Raw genomic sequence first — 21,868 nt, forward strand, 5'->3', positions numbered from 1 at the left:
CAATTAACGAATGGTCAGTGAGAAGAATGTCTGCCTTATAGTGGTGGCCACACACGATGCCACCTTCATATACAGCTAAAAAAAAAAAAAAAACCTGTGTCCTGCCACTGAACTCTCCAGGCACCATCAAATGGGAGGTCAATCTGCCACAACTTAAGAAGCCCCTAAGCAACCTCTGGAGGAACCATAGGCTTCTATGGAACCCTGACTGAGAAAGGCTGTAGTACTGTACAGTGAGTGTTTACACCCTAGGTCACAAAGAGTATTACTAAAAAAGGAAAACGAATGCAGCCATTATTTCTGAATAGGTTTTCATTTATCCAGGTTATGGTATATTTAGTAGAAGTTAGTCACATCCAACTGCACATGTTTTTTTTCCCACAAAATACACATGTTCTAGAATCTTGTCAATGATCTCAAGGCAGCTGGGACCATAGTCATCAGGAGAACAATTGGTAACACATTATACCCTAAAGGACTGAAATCCTGCAGCACCCACAAGGTCCCCCTACTCAAGAAAGCACATGTACAGGCCCATCTGAAGTTTGCTAATGAGCATCTGAATGATTCAAAGGAGAACTGGGTGAAGTTTTGTGGTCAGATAAGACCAAATCGAGCTCTTTGACATCAGCTTAACTCTCCACGTTTGGAAAAGGAGGAATGCTACCTATGACCCCAAGAACACCATCCTCATCATCAAACATGGAGGTGGAGACATTATGCTTTGGGGGTATTTTTCTGCTAAGGGGATGGGACAACTTCACCGCATCAAAGGGACGATGGACGGGGCCATGCACCGTCAAATCTTGGGTGAGAACCTCCTTCCCTCAGCCAGAACATTGAAAATGGGTCGTGGATGGGTATTTCAGCATGATAATGACCCAAAACACACAGCCAAGGCAACAAAGGAGTGGCTCAAGAAAAAGCGCATTAAGGTCCTGGAGTGGCCCAGCCAGTCTCCAGACCTTAATCTCATAGAAAATATGTGGAGGGAGCTGAAGGTTCGAGTTGCCAAACCTCAGCCTCAAAACCTTAATGACTTGGAGAGGATCTGTAAAGAGGAGTTCTGACACGAACACAGCTTGTTCTGATGCAAACCACAGCATTGTTGCCCCACTACAGTGAGTAGAACTGTATGACATTTTAATATAGTTTTAAAAGAAACAATAAATAGTGTGAAGCACCAGAATCAGCACATCTGCACTGTTCCTCCCAATGCACACCAGCAGCCATGCATTCAGAGCGGCTACTGGTGTGAATGAGCCCTAAAAAGGGATAAAGACGCCATCATGTTTCCTTCATGGAGAAGCTTGTAATTCTCCTACAATGATAATCCACACATGCTAAAGCCAATTTAGATACCATTAGTGCAGCCTGGATGTCAGACTGGAAGAACGGGCAGCCATGTTGGAATAACGGGGCTCCGGAACCCTTGAACGCTACAATAACTATTACTATACAAACTATTAGAGGAACCTGATTTTACAGTAGATCATCTTTATTCCTTCAAGATTTATTTCACTCCAATGATGCAATCTGTATTGTTATTATATCGCCCTCAGAACGAGCACTGTACCCATGTGACATGACACGGTATTATTGATGGCGGTATAAAATTGCTACACTCCACATTTGCATGTTAATGTCTTCTAGGAAGATGACAATAGCTGCCATAGAGGACTGATTTATAAGAAATGCAAAAATCAACAGAAGCAAAAAGAGTGGCTAAGGCCCAAAGCAACCAATCAAGTTCCTTGTTTTGTTTACCCTAAAAATTCAGCAGTTTTGTCGCCCTTCTAAAAGTGAAACGTGGTGGATCGCTTTTCTTAGTTTTAAGTAATATTTTAAGTAGAACTAAAGACAAAACTATTTTTTTTTCCCATTTTGGATGGAGAAAAAAGGAAGGTTATAACCCCTGTCAGCTTTTATTTTTGCTTTGCCATCTGTGTCCCATTTTGGAGATTTCTTTTCACTGTCCTATAGCCAAAACAGGAAGTGAGAGGAAATCCTTTCAAAACAAGAGAATCCCTGGTTGTCACCAGAACTAGTGTCTCCATTAGAAGATTTCTCGTCTATTCTTGTTCTGGCGATAACCCAAAATTTGGGATTTTCTTTCATTTTTTGATGAGGAAGGTAAACAGGACAAACAGAGAGAATGAATCTCCCCAACAGGGGCACAGACAACAATTAAAACTGACAGGCAATCTATATTGCAGCCATTTGCTAAAATCATTAAAATCATAAGTTCATTTTTTTTCCTCATTAATGTACACACAGCACCCCATATTGTACACACAGCACCCCATTTTGACAGAAAAACACAGAATTGTTGACATTTGTGCATATTTATTAAAAAAGAAAAATTGAAATATCACATGATCCAGACCCTTTGCTCAGTATTTAGTAGAAGCCCCTTTTGAGCTAATACAGCCTTGAGTCTTTTTGGGAAAGATGCAACAAGTTTTTCACACCTGGATTTGGGGATCCTCTGCCATTCCTCCTTGCAGATCCTCTCCAGTTCTGTCAGGTTGGATGGTAAACGTTGGTGGACAGCCATTTTTAGGTCTCTCCAGAGATGCTCAATTGGGTTTAAGTCAGGGCTCTGGCTGGGCCATTCAAGAACAGTTGTTGTGAAGCCACTCCTTCGTTATTTTAGCTGTGTGCTTAGGGTCATTGTCTTGTTGGAAGGTAAACCTTCAGCCCAGTCTGTGGTCCTGAGCACTCTGGAGAAGGTTTTCGTCCAGGATATCCATGTACTTGGCCGCATTCATCTTTCCTTCGATTGCAACCAGTTGTCTTGTCCCTGGAGCTGAAAAACAACTCCACAGCATGATGCTGCCACCACCATGCTTCACTGTTGGGACTGTATTGGACAGGTGATGAGCAGTGCCTGGTTTTCTTCACACATACCGCTTAGAATTAAGGCCAAAAAGTTCTATCTTGGTCTCATCAGACCAAAGAATCTTATTTCTCACCATCTTGAAGTCCTTCAGGTGTTTTTAGCAAACTCCATGTGGGCTTTCATGTGTCTTGCACTGAGGAGAGGCTTCACATATATACAGTGGGTCCATTACCGATTTTCCTGATGGACCCATTGAGAATAATTTTTCCCTGATTTACCTGTTCTGGAACCGGAGATTGTGTGCACCGGAGGTCTAATGCCTGCCTGAGACATCCACCCCTCATTGGTGATTGAGACAGAGGATGCCACCTGGTTGGATTTCCTGGACACAACACCCCTTTTATGCCTGATAAGACGCACTGCCATACGGTAGATGCGTCCTACTGATCCGGTAAGGGTCGGTTCACACTGGGGCAACACGACTTCAGCGCGACTTTGCACGGCGGCTTCGACGCGACTTCGACGCGACTTCGACGCGACTTCGACGCGACTTTAGCAAATTACAAGGCGACTTGAAGTCGCCTCCATGACAGGCGACTTCGCCTGTGGCCAATCAGCTCTCTGGGAGGGAGGGGGGGAGGGAGGGGTTTTCCCTGCAAAGTCGCTTGACTTTACAGAGAGATCCGACTTGGAGGCGACTTCCATTGATTTCTATGGTACAGGTCGCCTACCAAGTCGGATCAAAGTAATACAGGGAGTACGCTCTGAAGTCGGAGCGACTTCAGTAGCGTCTATTAAGACGCTAGCGTTAACTCCCATTCAAACTATTTCTGGGGCGACTTGGGGCGACTTGAGGGCGTACAAGTCGGATCCCAAGTCGCCCCAGTGTGAACCGAGCCTTAGGGTACCCATCTTTTCTTTTTGAAGTTTTATGTCATTTGTGGCCGCTTTTTACATCTGAGTGCCCATAGTTCCATCAGGATACATGGTACCCTCATCCTTTCTGGAGAAGACTCACCCCACGACTGATGGACTTTTGTGTTTGTCATATTTGGCATAGACATTACTTTGTCAATTCATAGCAGCTCACTGCTTACACATATTTTGGATGCTTATCACTATATGTTACTTTGTTTCACATGAGCACACCACATCATATTTATGTATGTAGGTTTAGCGCTGCACTGTATTATTATTCTACATTTTGAAAACTTGGTTTGTTGGGTGCTAGCAGCTAGTGTTTTTTAGTTTTTGTTTGTCTCATTGGATAGCGCAGCATTTTCCTTATTGTTTATTGTTTTTTTTTTTGTTTGTCTGTTTTTTTTTCACTAAAGACATGTAGCAGAATACATATTGGCCTAAATTTATAATGAAATTAGATTTTTACTTCTTTTTATAGGATATGTTTTATAATAAAAAGTAAAAAACATTGTTTTTTTTTTTTTTTTCTTTTAAAAATTGTCAGTCTTTTACAATAAAAAATGCAGAAGTGATCAAATACCACCAAAAGAAAGCTCTATTTGTGGTAAAAAAAAATTACGTACATTTTATTTGGGTACAGCGTTGCATGATCGCGCAATTGTCAGTTAAGTAATGCAGAGCTGTATCGCAAAAAATGACCCGGTCATGAAGGGGGGTAAATCTTCCAGAGGTCAAGTTAAGCCTGATAGGAGTGCAAATAATAAATAAAATAAAATAAATAAAGCTTTGGTAGTGAAAGGCTTTAGTTAACCCAGTGACTACTTTGGTGGCGGTGATCTAAGCTAGTGCACCCCTTTAGGGCCGGTTCACACCACAACATGCAAATCCATGTGGACTGCTAAATGCACAAGAATGTGCAAAAAGTACGGCAAGTGTGACTTTTAAAATCACACCGATCCAAAAACCTTAGTACAGCAGGACAATGCGTTTTGGTGGCCGCAAAAGCACGTGTATTTGCTAAAAAAGACCATGTCGGATTTCCTCTCGCATACAGTAGAACGTGTTTTGTAATGTGAAGCAAAACTGAAATAATTTTTTTAGATTTTGCCATTTAATGCTCAGGCGTGGTGCTGGTTCCCATGGCAACCTCTTTGTTTCATAGCGCCCTATCATTACCACAAATTACTCTGACGTTATTTTAGTGTAATGGGCACAGCGCAGAACAGAATAAAAATTTGAATGTTTCGCTGGCAATCTCCATCCCGCTGAGCGCAGATTTTGACCAATTTTGCTCAAAGGAATTTTTGTTATAAAGTGAACATTATTGCTGTACAATATTGCCATTGCTCTACAGATTTATATACAGTGCATCCGGAAAGTATTCACAGTGCTTCACTTTTTCCACATTTTGTTAAGTTACAGTGTTATTCCAAAATGGATTAAAGGGGTTGTAAAGGTATACATTTTTTCACCTTAATGCATTCTATGCATTAAGGTGAAAAAACTTTTGACAATACCGCCGCCCCCAGCCCCCCCGTTTTACTTACCTGACGCCTCGAATCTTCGCTGCTCGTTCTCGTCATCTTCATTGCAGCTCAGCCTGGTCGCTGATTGGCTGCAGTGGATGGATTGAAAGCAGCGCAGCCATTGGCTCGCGCTGCTGTCAATCACATCCGATGGCGCGGCGCGCCGGGGGGCGGGGCCGAGTGATACAGCGAGCGGCTATAGCCGCCGGCTGTATCACGGGAGCGCACCCGCAAGCACTCACCACCATGCGAGGGAGCTCGCATTAAGGTGGTTAATGCTTGCGGGGAGGAGCTGAAACAGCCGCCGAGGGACCCCAGAAGACCAGGTTCGGGGCCACTCTGTGCAGAACGAGCTGCACAGTGAAGGTAACATGTTTGTTATTTTTTTTTTTTTTTTAAATTTACCTTTACAACCCCTTTAAGTCCAATGCAGACCTCAGAGCCTTGCGTTGAACATGAGGATACTGAGAACCAGTTAACCGCTGAAGCGCCAGGAGCAGAGAATGGAGGATCCGGTAAGTAAGACCAATTTTCTCATCTCCTAGACCTAAAAAAAGCATTTAATCCCTGTGGGGGGGGGGGGGGGGGGGGGCCTTTTTTGCTTTCCCTGGAGTCGGGCTTTAAACGGCCTGCAAAGGTAGGCAATGGAACAAAATCTGGACCCGTCTCTTTTTTTATCTTCTTCCTGGCCGTGCTATAGCTGAAAGATGGCTACAGCGTGGGCCTAAATTTACGGGAGGGCATCCATGTAAGTCCCCCCGTGCATGAGCTGCCTGCGTGCCCCGCAAATTCCGCAATGTGACTCGGCTTATCACAGAACGGAGTAAGGGGCCGATCTCAGCCCCTTACCACGTGATCAGCTGTCAGCCAATGACAGCTGATCACGTGATGTAAACAGAGCCGGCAATTGGCTGTTTTTTTCCTCGCGCCGATAGCGTGAAGAGAAAAAAAAAAGCCGATTATCACCTGGGAGTAAATGGGACATCAGTCCTGCACACTGCAGACCCACCAGTGCCACCTACCAGTGCATATCAGCACTGCTAAGCAGTGCCCACCTACCAGTGCTGCCTATCAGTGTCACCTACCAGTGCCCACCAGAGCAGCCTATCTGTGCCCATCAGTGCAGCCTCATCAGCGCACATCAACGAAGGAGAAAAATTACCTCTTTGCAAAATATGGCCAAATATGAACATTCGGGCCGGTGGGCACGTGGCTGTGGCCTGCGGGCTGTGCGGATCTGAGTACTCCAGTATTTTGGAGTAAAGGGGCAAAATGGAAGTTAAACCAGCCATACATAGGTCGCTATGTGGCCAGTTCAGCAGGGACCAGCTAAAATTTCAATCCATGTATGGCCACTGTTGTTGTATAGAAGTGGATCTACCGAACGACTTCTGTACAAGCACCCTGTTGGATTTCCCCCACTGGATCAGCACTGCCAGCTATGGCCCGCCATGCTGATCAGTGTATTCTGATGGCAGGAAAGTCTCCTCACTGTCAGAATACAATAGCTCAGCAGGGAGGACTCCCTCATCCACATCAAGCATGTGGATGGGGAAATCGAGTCAGTTTTTTACATTTACCCCCTGGTTGAACAAAAAAAAAAAAAAAAAAAACCTGACTCCTCTAAAGGCTGCTTTACAGACACTTCTGGGTGCCTGTTTTTAAGTACTACTAACAGTTTACTAATGATGATTTACTTTAACCACTTGGCACCCGCCCGCTTACAATGTACTGCGGGCGCTGTAGGCAAAGCTGCATACCTGTACGTCGCTTCCTACTTCAAAGGTTAAGGGCGCGCGCATCCTGCCTGGCACCCGCTGTGATTGTACGCACCAGGAGCCTGTCAGCAAGTCCCGGCCAATGATTCATGGCCTGCTGATCGTGTACAGAGGGAGCTGTCAGTTCCTCTTCCCTGCAAAGCAGGGATGAGAAACAGAGATCTAGTTGTCAAAGCAGCACACTGTACACACAGTACACATTGTTAGGCACACATTTCACCCCTTGATCACCCTAGATGTTATCCCCTTTCCAGCCAGTGTCATTAGTACAGTGACAGTGTACAATATTATCACTGATCACTGTATTAATGTCACTGGTGACATCAGTGACAGTTAGTCAGTTTGTGTCAGATTTCCTGCCGCACTCACAGTCCCATTATAAGTTGCTGATCACCCACATTAACAGTCCAGTATCTATACCATAGTTTGTAGGCAATATAACTTTCACGCAAACCGATCAATATACACTTATTGGGATTTTTATTAAAATGTAGCAGAATACATTCTGGCCAAAATTTATGAAAAAAAAATAAAAATCGATTTTTTCTTTTTATTGGATATGATTTATAGCAGAAAAGTAAAAAATAATATTGGGAATTTTTTCTCAAAATTTTTGGTCTTTTTTTTTTGTTTTTAATCGCAAAAAATAAAAAACCCAGTGGTGATCAAATACCACCAAAAGAAAGCTCTATTTGTATGATAAAAAATTATATAAATTTCGTTTGGGTACAGCATTGCATGACCGCGCAATTACCAGTTAAAGTAACACAGTGCTGAATAGCAAAACAGGGCCTGGTCATGAAGGGGGTAAAACCTTCCACAGCTCAAGTGGTTAAAAACCCTAATGCCTTGTACACACGATGAGATTATCGGATGATCGTTCTTTTTTTTTTTTTTTTTTTTTTGGCATGCTAGTCTCATATCGAAAATGAAGAGGTTACAAAAGTTACGAGAATACTCGTACGACAGAACAAAAATTTGGAAGTGATGTCATGTATTTGTATTGTATTTTCGGACGAAGACTGCACTGATTAAACGAAAATCGTACTATCTAGTATCATACGAGAACATTTTTCCTGTTTGTCTCATCAGATAATATCGGATGAACGGTCGTGATCGGCTCTAGAATGCTGTGTTCTAACCAGATCACACGATTGCTCGGAAGCGGTATTTTTCATATGATTTTCTGATAGTGTGTACGGGCCTTAAACCCAAAAGTGGAACTTCCGCTCATTTCTCTCTTCTCCCCCTCCGGTGCCACAATTGGGGGGGGGGGGTGTACCCTGTTCCCACTTCCGGGAGTCTGCGCCACGGCCCACGACGTCACTGCGGGGCTCTCTCCTCCTCCCCGTTACCGGGCCAGTAGGAGAGAGGAGCGGGGCCTCGCGCATGCGCAGTAGGGTTCTTGGCGTGAAGCCGTAAGGCTAAACTGCCGGGTTCCCTTACCCGCCATGGCAGCGGCAGCACCCGACAGCTGATGGAAACATGCAGACATCACTGGACCCAGGACAGGTAAGTGTCCGATTATTAAAAGTCAGCAGCTGCAGTATGTGTAGCTGCTGGCTTTTAATCTTATTTCTTTTTTTGGGGGCGGACCTCTGCTTTAAGCAAAAAATCTAAACATACAGCTAAAGCGTAGACCTGTCGTGTGAAATATCTTCCTTGTTCAAATATTTGTAATTCTGTTTAGCTAGTCCTGTGATTCACATAGCCCTGCAACGCTTTATAGCCAAAGGGTGATCCAAAGCCACCTTCTGTAAGGCCAACAAAAACTGTCCACCATTATGCCTTTGGTGCGGTTCCTCCGGCTCGCAGGCTGATTTCTGTTTCTGGTGTTCAGGGGATTATGAGCATTTAAAATAAAGATATAATTATATTAGCAGTATTAAAACAAATTTATTTTGAAAACACACACCCCATGGGTGGAAGTACAAAGGATTACCAGAGAACTTAGTTTATTGGTGGAAAGGGTCTTTATACGGGCATCTCATGTTGAACTCCAGGCACATAGCTAAATATACAGCTCAACCGCATATATGAAACCAGACGCCCGTATGAATGAGGCCTTAATCTTTGTTCCCCCATAGTTCAGCTTTCTAACATACATACTTTCATACATAGAGGTTACAATGTTTATAGTTATCTCCACCTAAGGCTACTTTCACACTGGGGTGGGGCATTAGTGGTAAAGCGCCGCTAGTTTTAGCAGCGCTTTACCGCTTCTCAGCTGCTAGAGGGGCACTTTTAACTCCTGCTAGCAGCCGACAAAAGGGTTAAAAGGTGCCCGAAAAGCGCCGCTGCTGAAGCGCTTTGCAGGCGCTTTCGGAGGCGCTGCCCATTTATTTCAATGGCAGGGGCGGGTTTACATCGCTCCCGCACCGCCCCAAAGATGCTGCTTGCAAGAATTTTTTTCCCGTCCTGCAATCGCACCGCCCCGGTGTGAAAGCACTCGGGCTTTCACACTGGGGAGGCATGAGAGGCGCATTTTAGACGCTATTTTTAGCGATAAAACGGCTGAAAAGTGCCCCAGTGTGAAAGGGTTCTAAGCAATGTTGTGATAAACTTGGCAGGCTGCCTGTTTTTTTTTTTTGGGGGGGGGGGGGATAACTGTCAGCAGTGAGCAGAGAAAGACTCTGCACTGAATCGAGGAAATGCTGTTTGAAGATCGTGAGGGGGGTTAAATCGCAATCTCGATTCTTTAAAGATAAATCGTGCAGCTCTATTCACTATAGAAGCTCAGTTTACTGGGTAAAATAAGTGTCAAATGCAAGACTTTGGTGGGTGTAAAAAGATGTCCGCTTGCCGCCTTCTGACTGTAGGCTTAGTGTGGCCAAGTGACGAAACGTCACTTCAATTACCAAAGCTGACGGGTCGCCTAATCGGAGAGAACAGGAGGCAGCCTAGCTCAGGACGGAGGGCAGGAGGAGGAGCCGCCCAATGTAACTTTTGAAGTCAACCCTATAGTTACATAGTTAGTCTGGCTGAAAAAAGACACAAGTCCATTCAGGTGTCTCCAAACTATGGCCTTCCAGTTGTTCAGGAACTACAATTCCCATCATGCCTAATCATGTCTGTGAGTTTTACAATGCCTCATGGGATGTGTAGTTCTGCAACAGCTGGAGGGCCGTAGTTTGGAGATCCCTGTAAATAGAAGTAAAATATATAATATACACACACACACACACACATATACATACATATATATATATATATATATATATATATATATATATATATATATATATATATATATATATATATATATATATATATATATATATATATATATATATATATATATATACATATATATATATACACATACATACATACATACACACACACACACACATATATACACACACACATATACATACATAATATATATATACACACACACACACACACATATACATACATACATTATATATATATATACACACACACACATATACATATACACACACACACACACATATATACACACACAGGTGTATATAGGAAAGGTCACTGTGCATGTAGGAAGCACAGTATCTGGTAAATCAGCTGTCTGAACAATCATGTGATTATGAGATGGTGGGACACTTCGGAGCCCAATCACACCAGTGCGCTGCGGTAACACACCGTTACACACCTTTCACGGTCATTTTAATGCACCACAATGCATGCCAATACACCATAACACATGCATTTCAGCGCAAAGTGTTGTAGTGTGAAGAAGCCCCTGTTGACTTGCTTGCTTTGCGCTAGCGAGATCCCGACTAATAAAGTGAATGTAAGCATGGCCCCATAGCATAGTTAACATATATAGATCACATCCAGACTGACACATATAGTGTATATACTGTAAACAGACTCCATACATTTGCCTGTGTGCATATCCCTGTCTGTACTGCACTGCAGACTTGTATGGTATTCTGTCCCCCCCACACACACTGATTTGCCCACACCAGGCCTCATGCATGTCGAATACAGGACAGCTGCAAAACCAGGAATCCATGGAAAAGGGGCGGCTGTGTTTGGGAAGTGTATACATGCTCATGTCTTCTGCAGAAGAGGGGGCTCAGCAATGCAAGGCACTGATGGATGTGCCCAGGAAGAGGAGGGAAGATGAGGCAAGTGCCAGCATGAAGTGCCATCAGCTGGCTTGGCTCTGCCGCATGTCCCGGCCAGCCAGGGGAAATACTCTGCCAGAAACAGCTCAAGAAAGTGCTCAGTACAGAGTGCAATAAGGAGCAGAAGAAGAGAACACTGCAAGATCTGCCACATGTACCAGCTGAGGGAGGACTACGCGTGTGATCACATGCAAAGCAAGAAATGCAATAAGCATCAGTGTATGCAAAGCAAATGGTGCAATAAGCTGCAGCATATACAAAGCAAGGGGTGCAATATATATCAAGGGGTGCAAAAAGCTGCAGTATATATATATATATACACAAGGGGTGCAAAAAGCTGCAGCATATCTATAACAAGGGGTGCAAAAAGCTGCAGCATATACAAAGCAAGGGGTGCAATAAGCTGTAGCACCTAAAAAATAAGGGGTGCATTTTCAGAGGAGTAAGCTGCACCGTAAACAAAACAAAAATTGAAATAGGCTATTCCTTAAAGAGGAACTGCAGCCTGCTCACGTAATTTGTAAAAAAAAAAAAAACATCTTTGCCATTCTAAAGCTTCCCTCCAACCACTTTGCATTTTATTTTATATATACTGTGATTCTGTACTTGCCAAATATTCTGCAGAAATCTCCCTCCACTGAGTCTGGCTGCAGCCATTTTAACTGTGTGCAGCAGAAGCTGCTGCCTGTTCACTTCCTGGATTTACACAGAGGCACACCTCCAGCTCTGCAACTCTCATTGGCCCTCTTATGACTCATCCCCCTCCCTTCCTGGCAAACTCTTACAACAGTGAGAGAAATGTGCATGATGTCATAACTCTGGGCTTATTACCAGACAAGAAACAGAAAGTGGGCTGTATAAGGTATTTACTGGCAGGAAAAAAAAAAGTTTTAATATCCAAAGTTGAAACAAGGGCAGAAGATTTAATAGATGGAAAGATGAAAAAAAATGATTGAAGGTCCACTTTAAAGAAAAAGTAAAACGGTTTAAGGAATATAAAACATCAGAGTAATGTAAACTATTTTATAAAAAAGAAGAATGTGAATGTATAAAAGGCCTTGATTCTATGCAGAGTGTGTAATAATCTTTGTACATGTATACAGCCATATACTGTATGCTCATTAGATATGCAGGCTTCTTTTATGCCTTCCTGGTCTTATCATCTCACTATGTGTCAGCAAGCGACTCTGCAGTCTCTAATGACATCAAACATCTACAATGCTCCTGGTAACCAGAGACCATGTGACCTAAGCTGGCCTATGTCTGTGGCCCTGTATACACAGCATAGAATGCAGCAGGTTCCCAGTAAATAACGCCAGCGACTGAAGCAGTGCAACACACACAGACATAACATTACTATACAGCAGTGATGGCGAACCTTGGCACCCCATACTTTAAGATATGGTCACCTGAACACAACACATGCTCACAGGGTGATCTATGCCCAAGAAGCTTACAATCCATCTACAGTCCACAGTGACCATATGCTTCTTCTCACAAGTCCATTCCACCCCAGCTGTTCTTCAGGATCATTGACCACAAAGGTTTACAACCCCCCAAACTCTGGTCTCACAGTAAAAACCAAAACCAACACCCCAGCTATGGTATGGTTAGTGTCGGGTGCTGCAGAGTTTAGATGTCGGTGTTCATGTTCATTAAAGGGCCACTTCACACTACAGAAGCACAGTCCACATGGGTTTCTGCATGCACAGTCCACATGGGTTTCTGCATGCACATTTTTGATGCGTTCCAATTCATTTTCGGTGCGTTTCTTTGCCTCATTCCCCCCCACCCCGTTTCCTGTTTTTTTTTGCCATTGGAATACATGTAACCCACTGTTTATGCAATTTTGATGCTGAAAAAAAAACGCATTGGACTGCATGTGATCTAAACTAGCCCTTAGACCTTATTGTCAGAGGTGAGGGTGGGTTATGTGGTAGAGGCTGTGTATGAGAGGCAGAAAGAGGTTCATATTGGAGGTAACTGACAGGGTTTAGGTATAGGGATCACATTGAGAGGATAGTGGTCAGGTATAGGGATCACATTGAGAGGATAGTGGTCAGGTATAGGGATCACATTGAGAGGATAGTGGTCAGGTATAGGGATCACATTGAGAGGATAGTGGTCAGGTATAGGGATCACATTGAGAGGATAGTGGTCAGGTATAGGGATCACATTGAGAGGATAGTGGTCAGGTATAGGGATCACATTGAGAGGATAGTGGTCAGGTATAGGGATCACATTGAGAGGATAGTGGTCAGGTATAGGGATCACATTGAGAGGATAGTGGTCAGGTATAGGGATCACATTGAGAGGATAGTGGTCAGGTATAGGGATCACATTCAGAGGATAGTGGTCGGGTATAGGGATCACATTCAGAGGATAGTGGTCGGGTATAGGGATCACATTCAGAGGATAGTGGTCAGGTATAGGGATCACATTCAGAGGATAGTGGTCAGGTATAGGGATCACATTCAGAGGATAGTGGTCAGGTATAGGGATCACATTCAGAGGATGGTGGTAGTGGTCAGGTATAGGGATCACATTCAGAGGATGGTGGTAGTGGTCAGGTATAGGGATCACATTCAGAGGATAGTGGTAATGGTCAGGTATAGGGATCACATTCAGAGGATGGTGGTAGTGGTCAGGTATAGGGATCACATTCAGAGGATAGTGGTCAGGTATAGGGATCACATTCAGAGGATGGTGGTAGTGGTCAGGTATAGGGATCACATTCAGAGGATAGTGGTAGTGGTCAGATATAAGGATCACATTCAGAGGATAGTGGTAGTGGGCAGGTATAGGGATCACATTCAGAGGATGGTGGTAGTGGTCAGGTATAGGGATCACATTCAGAGGATAGTGGTCAGGTATAGGGATCACATTCAGAGGATAGTGGTAGTGGATTAGACATAGGGGTTACATTCAGAGGGTAGCAGTAGGGGTCAGATATATGAGCCAAGTTCAGAGGTCAGTGGTAGGGGTTTAGGTGTAGGAGTCACATACAGACATTAGGGGTAAAGTAGAGACATGGGAGTTCTAATCAGAGGTTGGTGGCCACTATCAGATATGAGTATTACAAAGTTAATGGTTGGGGTCAGATATAAGGTCAGGTATAAGGTTACATTTAATCATAGGGGTCAGATATAAAAGCAAGGTTCAGAGTTCAGTGTTAGAGTTAGGTGTAGGAGTTACATTCAGACATTAGGGGTAGAGGTGAGATATCGGGGTTCTAATCAGAGGTTAGTGGATGGATTCAGATATAAGGTTTACATTTAAAGGTAGGGGTCCGGTATAGGGATTCCACCTAATCATAGGGGTCCGGTATAGGGGTTACACCCAATCATAGGGGTCCGATGTAGGAGTTACAGAGAGGGATAAGTTTTGGGGGTCGGTGTTCCAGGTTTGTGGATGATGTCCCAGGATTATTGTATGTCAGGAATTGTCCCTGATGGTCCCCACACCCATTTCTCAGGACCCCCATGTGTATGACACCTAGTCTGCGACTTTCAGGCAGGGGCCACAGTTATAGACATCCATGTCAATGTCATTGTGATTGCTGGGGACCCATTCATGTGAATGTCACAGCGGGGGGCCCTGGGGTCTCATCAAACTAATTAATGTGTGTAATGATGATGATGGTATATAGATATGATTATGATGATATATAGATGTGATGAAGGTATACAGTGGGGACGGAAAGTATTCAGACCCCCTTACATTTTTCACTCTTTGTTATATTGCAGCCATTTACTAAAATCATTTAAGTTCATTTTTTTCCTCATTAATGTACACACAGCACCCCATATTGTACACACAGCACTCCATATTGACAGAAAAACACAGAATTGTTGACTTTTTTGCAGATTTATTAAAAAAGAAAAACTGAAATATCACATGGTCCTAAGTATTCAGACCCTTTGCTCAGTATTTAGTAGAAGCCCCCTTTTGATCTAATACAGTAATGAGTCTTTTTGGGAAAGATGCAACAAGTTTTTCACACCTGGATTTGGGGATCCTCTGCCATTCCTCCTTGCAGATCCTCTCCAGTTCTATCAGGTTGGATGGTAAACGTTGGTGGACGGCCATTTTTAGGTCTCTCCAGAGATGCTCAATTGGGTTTAAGTCAGGGCTCTGGCTGGGCCATTCAAGAACAGTCACGGAGTTGTTGTGAAGCCACTCCTTCGTTATTTTAGCTGTGTGCTTAGGGTCATTGTCTTGATGGAAGGTAAACCTTCGGCCCAGTCTGAGGTCCTGAGCACTCTGGAGAAGCTTTTCGTCTAGGATATCCCTGTACTTGGCCGCATTCATCTTTCCCTCAATTGCAACCAGTCGTCCTGTCCCTGCAGCTGAAAAACACCCCCACAGCATGATGCTGCCACCACCATGCTTCACTGTTGGGACTATATTGGACAGGTGATGAGCAGTGCCTGGTTTTCTCCACACATATCGCTTAGAATATAGTCCAAAAAGTTCTATCTTGGTCTCATCAGACCAGAGAATCTTATTTCTCACCATCTTGGAGTCCTTCAGGTGTTTTTTAGCAAACTCCATGCGGGCTTTCATGTGTCTTGCACTGAGGAGAGGCTTCCGTCGGACCACTCTGCCATAAAGCCCCGACTGGTGGAGGGCTGCAGTGATGGTTGACTTTCTTCAACTTTCTCCCATCTACTGCATCTCTGGAGCTCAGCCACAGTGATCTTTGGGTTCTTCTTTACCTCTCTCACCAAGGCTCTTCTCCCTCGATAGCTCAGGTTGGTCAGACGGCCAGCTCCAGGAAGGGTTCTGGTCGTCCCAAACGTCTTCCATTTAAGGATTATGGAGGCCATTGTGCTCTTAAGAACCTTAAAGGGGTTGTAAAGGTAAACATTTTTGCACCTTAATGCATTCTATGCATTAAGGTGAAAAAACTTCTGACAATACCGCCGCCCCCAGCCCCCCCCGTTTTACTTACCTGACCCCTCGAAAAACAGCTGCTCGCTCCCGACATCTATTCCTCCGCTCAGGCTGGCTGCTGATTGGCTACAGTGGATGGATTGGAAGCAGCGCAGCCATTGGCTCGCGCTGCTGTCAATCACATCCAATGACGCGGCGTGCTGGGCGGCGGGGCAGAGTGATACAGTGAGTGGCTATAGCCGCCGGCTGTATCACGGGAGCGCGCCCGCAATAACTAACCCTCCCTCGCATGGTGGTTAGTTGTTGCGGGCGCACTCCCGTGATACAGCCGGCGGCTATAGCCGCTCACTGTATCACTCGGCCCCGCCCCCCCAGCGCGCCGCGTCATTGGATGTGATTGACAGCAGCGCGAGCCAATGGCTGCGCTGCTTCCAATCCATCCATTGTAGCCAATCAGCGGCCAGGCTGAGCAGCGGAATGGATGTCGGGAACGAGCAGCCGACTTTCGAGGGGTCAGGTAAGTAAAACGGGGGGCTGGGGGCGGCGGTATTGTCAGTAGTTTTTTCACCTTAATGCATAGAATGCATTAAGGTGCAAAAATGTTTACCTTTACAACCCCTTTAAGTGCAGCAGAAATTTTTTTTTTGTAACCTTGGCCAGATCTGTGCCTTGCCACAATTCTGTCTCTGAGCTCTTCAGGCAGTTCCTTTGACCTCATGATTCTCATTTGCTGTGACATGCACTGTGAGCTGTAAAATCTTATATAGACAGGTGTGTGGCTTTCCTAATCAAGTCCAATCAGTATAATCAAACACAGCTGGACTCAAATGAAGGTGTAGAACCATCTCAAGGATGATCAGAAGAAATGGACAGCACCTGAGTTAAATATATGAGTGTCACCCCAAAGGGTCTGAATACTTAGGACCATGTGATATTTCAGTTTTCCTTTTTTAACAAATCTGCAATAATGTCAACAATTCTGTGTTTTTCTGTCAATATGGAGTGCTGTGTGTACAATATGGGGTGCTGTGTGTACATTAATGAGGAAAAAAATTGAACTTAAATGATTTTAGCAAATGGCTGCAATATAACAAAGAGTGAAAAATTTAAGGGGGTCTGAATACTTTCTGTCGCCACTGCATAGATGTGATTATGATGGTATATAGAAATGATTATGATGATATATAGATACGATTATGATGGTATATAGATACGATTATGATGGTATACAGCTAAAAAGATGATGGTATATAGATGCGATTATGGTATATAGATCTGATGATGGTAAATAGATGTGTGGATGGTATATAAATGTGATTATGATGGTATATAGATGTGGGTATAATGGTATATAGATGCGATTATGAAGGTATATAGATCTGATGATGGTATATAAATGTGGGAAAAAGGGGTGAAGAGCCAGAGGGCCCTGGATCAGACTTTACAGGCAAAATTACCATGGCCGTGGCCGTTTTGTTTTCGGGGGAGACATTGAACTGCATGTTACCGCTGCTCTAAATACATCAGCGGAGTCTATATAGTTACACTTATTGTGGGTAGACGCAAGAGAGTAGAGGGTAGAGTCTGATAAATCCAGTATAAAGGAACAGATGCATGTCCATATGGATTATTGTTTAAGCTCCTAATATTGTGGACCGAAAAGAGGTGGATAGGCTGTTTTTTGCCTTTTCCTCCCTGCAAGTATCCGGATTCCCACAATTTTCCTTCTCCCCTGGTGAATTATATGAATTAACATCTACACATATATTTGTATGCCATCAGCCCGATACATGGTTGCTGGCATTAAAAAGAATCTGCCTCCTGCTTTATATGGTGATCCTCTGGTGATCATCCAGGAGATCTCCACGTGGAGATAATCTTGTGCTGACAAGTGAGACCTGTTTCTTTCAACTACCCCCAAGTGTGTCCTGAGGAAGCAAATTAGCGAAACACGTTGACGCACAGGGGCTCACTGCTGTCCATTTGGTGTTAACCGTCTGTTTACTCTAGACACTTATGATAATCATCTGTGTATTGTATGTTTTTAACTCTTTTTTACTTGACCTGTCTGTTATGATTCATTGTTAATAAAGTATCAATTTTTACTATACTCTCGTCCATTTTACCGGAACCAAGACCCTTTGGCTCTTCACCCCTTTTCCCCTCCTGTGGCCTTAGGAGTGTTTGCTTAATTTTTGCAGTATATAGATGTGATTTTGATGATATATAGACGTGATTATGATGGTATATAGATACAGATACGATTATGGTGGTATATAGATGTGATTATGATGGAATATAGATATGATTATGGTGGCATATAGATGTGATTACAATGGTACATAGATGTGATTATGGTATATAGATCTGATGATGATATATAGATGTGATTATGATGGTATATAGATGCCATTATGGTATATAGATGTGATGATGGTATATAAATGTGCTTATGATGGTATATAAATGTGCTTATGATGGTATATAGATGTGAATACGATGGTATACACAGTATCTCACAAAAGTGAGGTCTTGCCAAGCTTCTTATAGCCTAGGCTATCTTTATGTAGAGCAACAATTCTTTTTTTCAGATCCTCGGAGAGTTCTTTGCCATGAGGTGCCATGTTAAACCTCCAGTGACCAGTATGAGAGAGTGAGAGCGATAACACCAAATTAACACACCTGCTCTCCATTCACACCTGAGACCTTGTAACACTAATGAGTCACATGACACCAGGGAGGGAAAATGGCTAATTGGGCCCAGTTAGGACATTTTCACTTAGGCCCATTTCACACTGGGGCGCTTTGCAGGTGCTACAGTGCTAAAAATAGCGACTGCAAAGCTCCCTGAAAAAGCCGCTGCTGTCCCTCCAATGTGAAAGTCCCAAGGGCTTTCACACTGGAGCGGTGCGCTGGCAAGACGCTAAAAAAAGTCTTGCTAGCAGCATCTTTGAAGCGGTGTATACACCACTCCAAAACGCTCCTGCCCATTGAAATCAATGGGACAGCGCGGCTATACCGCTGGCATAGTGGCTTTGTGGTGGTTTTAACCCTCTCTCGGCTGCTAGCAGGGGGGGGTAAATGCACCGCGAAATGAACAGTAAATTGGCGCTAAAAATAGCGGCGCTTAACCGCTGACGCACCCTATGGGGGATCGGATGATGACGGACCGTAGAGTCCGTCGCCACCCGATCCGATCACGGATGGAAAAGTAAGGTTTTCCTCCGTTACACTTTTCGGATCGGAGCTGTCACCGCTGACAGCCGACACTCCATAGGGATACATGTATGTCCGTTTTTCATCCGAAAACGGAAGGATGAGAAACGGACATACGGATCCCCCGTGTGAAAGAGCCCTTATACAAGTTGTACACTCACTACTTTACATTGTAGTAAAGTGTCATTTCTTCAGTGTTGTCACATGAAAAGATATAACAAAATATTTACAGAAATGTGAGGGGTGTACTCACTTTTGTGAGATACTGTAGATGTAAATTATGGTATATAGATGTGATTATGATGGTATATAGATGTGATTACTACAGCTGCAGATGGGCATTGTTGACCCTCTTTTCTACTTACAGTAGCTGCTGCATTTCTCACCCTCGGCTTATTCTCGAGTCAATAAGTTTTCCCAGTTTTTTGTGGTAAAAGTAGGTGCCTCGGCTTATACTCGGGATGGCTTATACTCAAGTATATACGGTATGATGGTATATAGATGCGATTCCAATAGTATATAGATGTGATGATGGTATATAGATGTGATTATGATGGTATATAGATGTGATTATGATGGTATATAGATGTGATTATGATGGTTTACAGATGTGATGATGGTATATATAGATGTGATTATGATGGTATATATAGATGTGATTATGATGGCATATATAGATGGGATGATGGTATATAGATGTGATGATGATGGCATATATAGATGTGATGACGATGGCATATATATATATATATATATATATATATATATATATATATATATATATATATATATATATATATATATATATATGAGTGTCAGGGCTGCAGATCCATATCCTCCTGTCTACCTGTAGAGTGTAGGGGACAGACAGGAGCCCACAATACAAGCACTTGGGAGGAGATGCTGTGATGTGGGTATAGTGAGGACAAAGTGATCCCTCCATAGAGGAGAACCCAGGACAGCATGCTGACACTTGTAGTCCCCCCTCGTGTACATCACACACCCAGCTGAGCTCAGACAGTCCTCTAGACCCCCCAGTATGCAGAGATCCCCCCACATGGCACTCACAGTAAGTCTTCCTGGTCAGCTCCTCCACCACCTCCGGCTTCAGCTTGCTGTTGGATTTGCCCATGCTGATCGGCGATGATTAATTCATGAATGGGAGCCTCCCTCCTCCACTTGCCCGGTGTGTACAGTCCGGAGCTCCCCTCCTTTGTGCTCCGATCCCGGGCTGACAATGGAGGGAAGGATCGGCCGGCTGGCTGTGTGATGGCAGATCTGGGGGCTCCGGCGGCGCTGTACTGTGTGCTGCCCACTGGTGGTGTGCTTGTGTGGTTGCCCCTGGTTACCTGACACTGTCACACGTCCCTCCCTCCCCCGCCATTCACTGTCTGCTCGGTGTCCTCCCTCCCTCCTTCCTTCCAGCCTGATCTGCAGAGAACGCCTCCCCTCCCTTCTCACAATGGGCCTGACTCTGCCATTCATCCACCTCCCAGTCTGATCACACACAGGCCACGGCTACAGCCAGACTCATCATATACCCTCCTAATATCACACACTGCAATAAGAAGTCACCCCACTGGGGAGATTTCTCATCACTTCCTGTCCCTGTGATGCTACTCCATCACAGGGACAGGAAGACAAAGGGGGGGGGGGGGGAATGCAAGAACTTCTAACCCTTACTAAAATGTGCTTTTGTTTTGTCTGTGTCCCCATTGGGGAGATTTTCACCCACTTCCTGTCTCTGTGATGCTACTTCACATGTAGGGGTGATGCTGTCATGGCAACGGGAAGACAGCAATAAAAAAAAAAAAAAAAAAAAACATTTCAAGAACTTCTGTCCCTCCGCATTCTACTAAAATGTGCTTGTGTTCTTGTCTGTGTCCCCATTGGAGAGATTCTCCCTCACTTCCTGCCTCTGTGATGCTACTACACAAGTAAAGGTGCAGTTATCACAGCAACAGAAAGACACATAGAGCAATAAAAAAACATTAAACAAAATCAAAAACCTATTACCCCTTTTTTCCCTCATCTCCTGCCTGTGTCCACACTGGGGATATTTTCCCTTACTTCCTGTCCCTGTGATGCTACTAGTAAGGGGTGCAGCTGTCACGGCAACGGGAAGACAAAGAGAGTAATAACAATGTGCTTGTCTGTGTCCCTACTGGGGAGATTTCTCCTCACTTCCTGTCTCTGTGGTGCTATTACACAAGTAAGGGGTGCAGACATCATGCTGACAGGAAGACAGAGAGAATAATAAAAACATTGGCAGGTGTTTCAACCCTTCCCCACTCTACTAATAAAGTGTTTTTGTCTTTGTCCCCACTGGGGAGATTTCCCTATACGTCCTGTCCCTGTGATGCTACTAGTAAGGGGTGTAGCTATCACAGCAACAGGAAGACACAGAGAGCAATAAAAAAAAAAAAAAGTGCAAGAACTTTTACCACACACACCCCACTGGGGAGATTTTCCCTCACTTCCTGTCTCTGTGATGCTACTACGCAAGTAAGGGGTGCAGTTGTCATGGCAACAGAAAGGCACAGAGAACAATAAAAACAGTGCCAGGGATCCTAA

General features: G+C 44.0%; 1 protein-coding gene across 1 annotated transcript in view; it reads right to left on the reverse strand.

Moving 5' to 3' along the window:
• The window catches only part of NCS1 (neuronal calcium sensor 1), a 153,860-nt gene extending 133,119 nt beyond the window's left edge, over positions 1-20,741 (reverse strand). Inside the window, exon 1 of the mRNA XM_073600492.1 lies at positions 20,363-20,741. Within this exon, the coding sequence (XP_073456593.1) occupies positions 20,363-20,426 (64 nt within the window). The 5' untranslated portion in view covers positions 20,427-20,741. The remainder of the gene's footprint in view (positions 1-20,362) is intronic.
• Between the last annotated feature and the right edge of the window lie 1,127 nt (positions 20,742-21,868).

Source organism: Aquarana catesbeiana, linkage group LG09 (genome assembly GCF_042186555.1).
Source record: "Aquarana catesbeiana isolate 2022-GZ linkage group LG09, ASM4218655v1, whole genome shotgun sequence".
In the NCBI taxonomy this organism is placed as follows: Eukaryota; Metazoa; Chordata; class Amphibia; order Anura; family Ranidae; genus Aquarana; species Aquarana catesbeiana.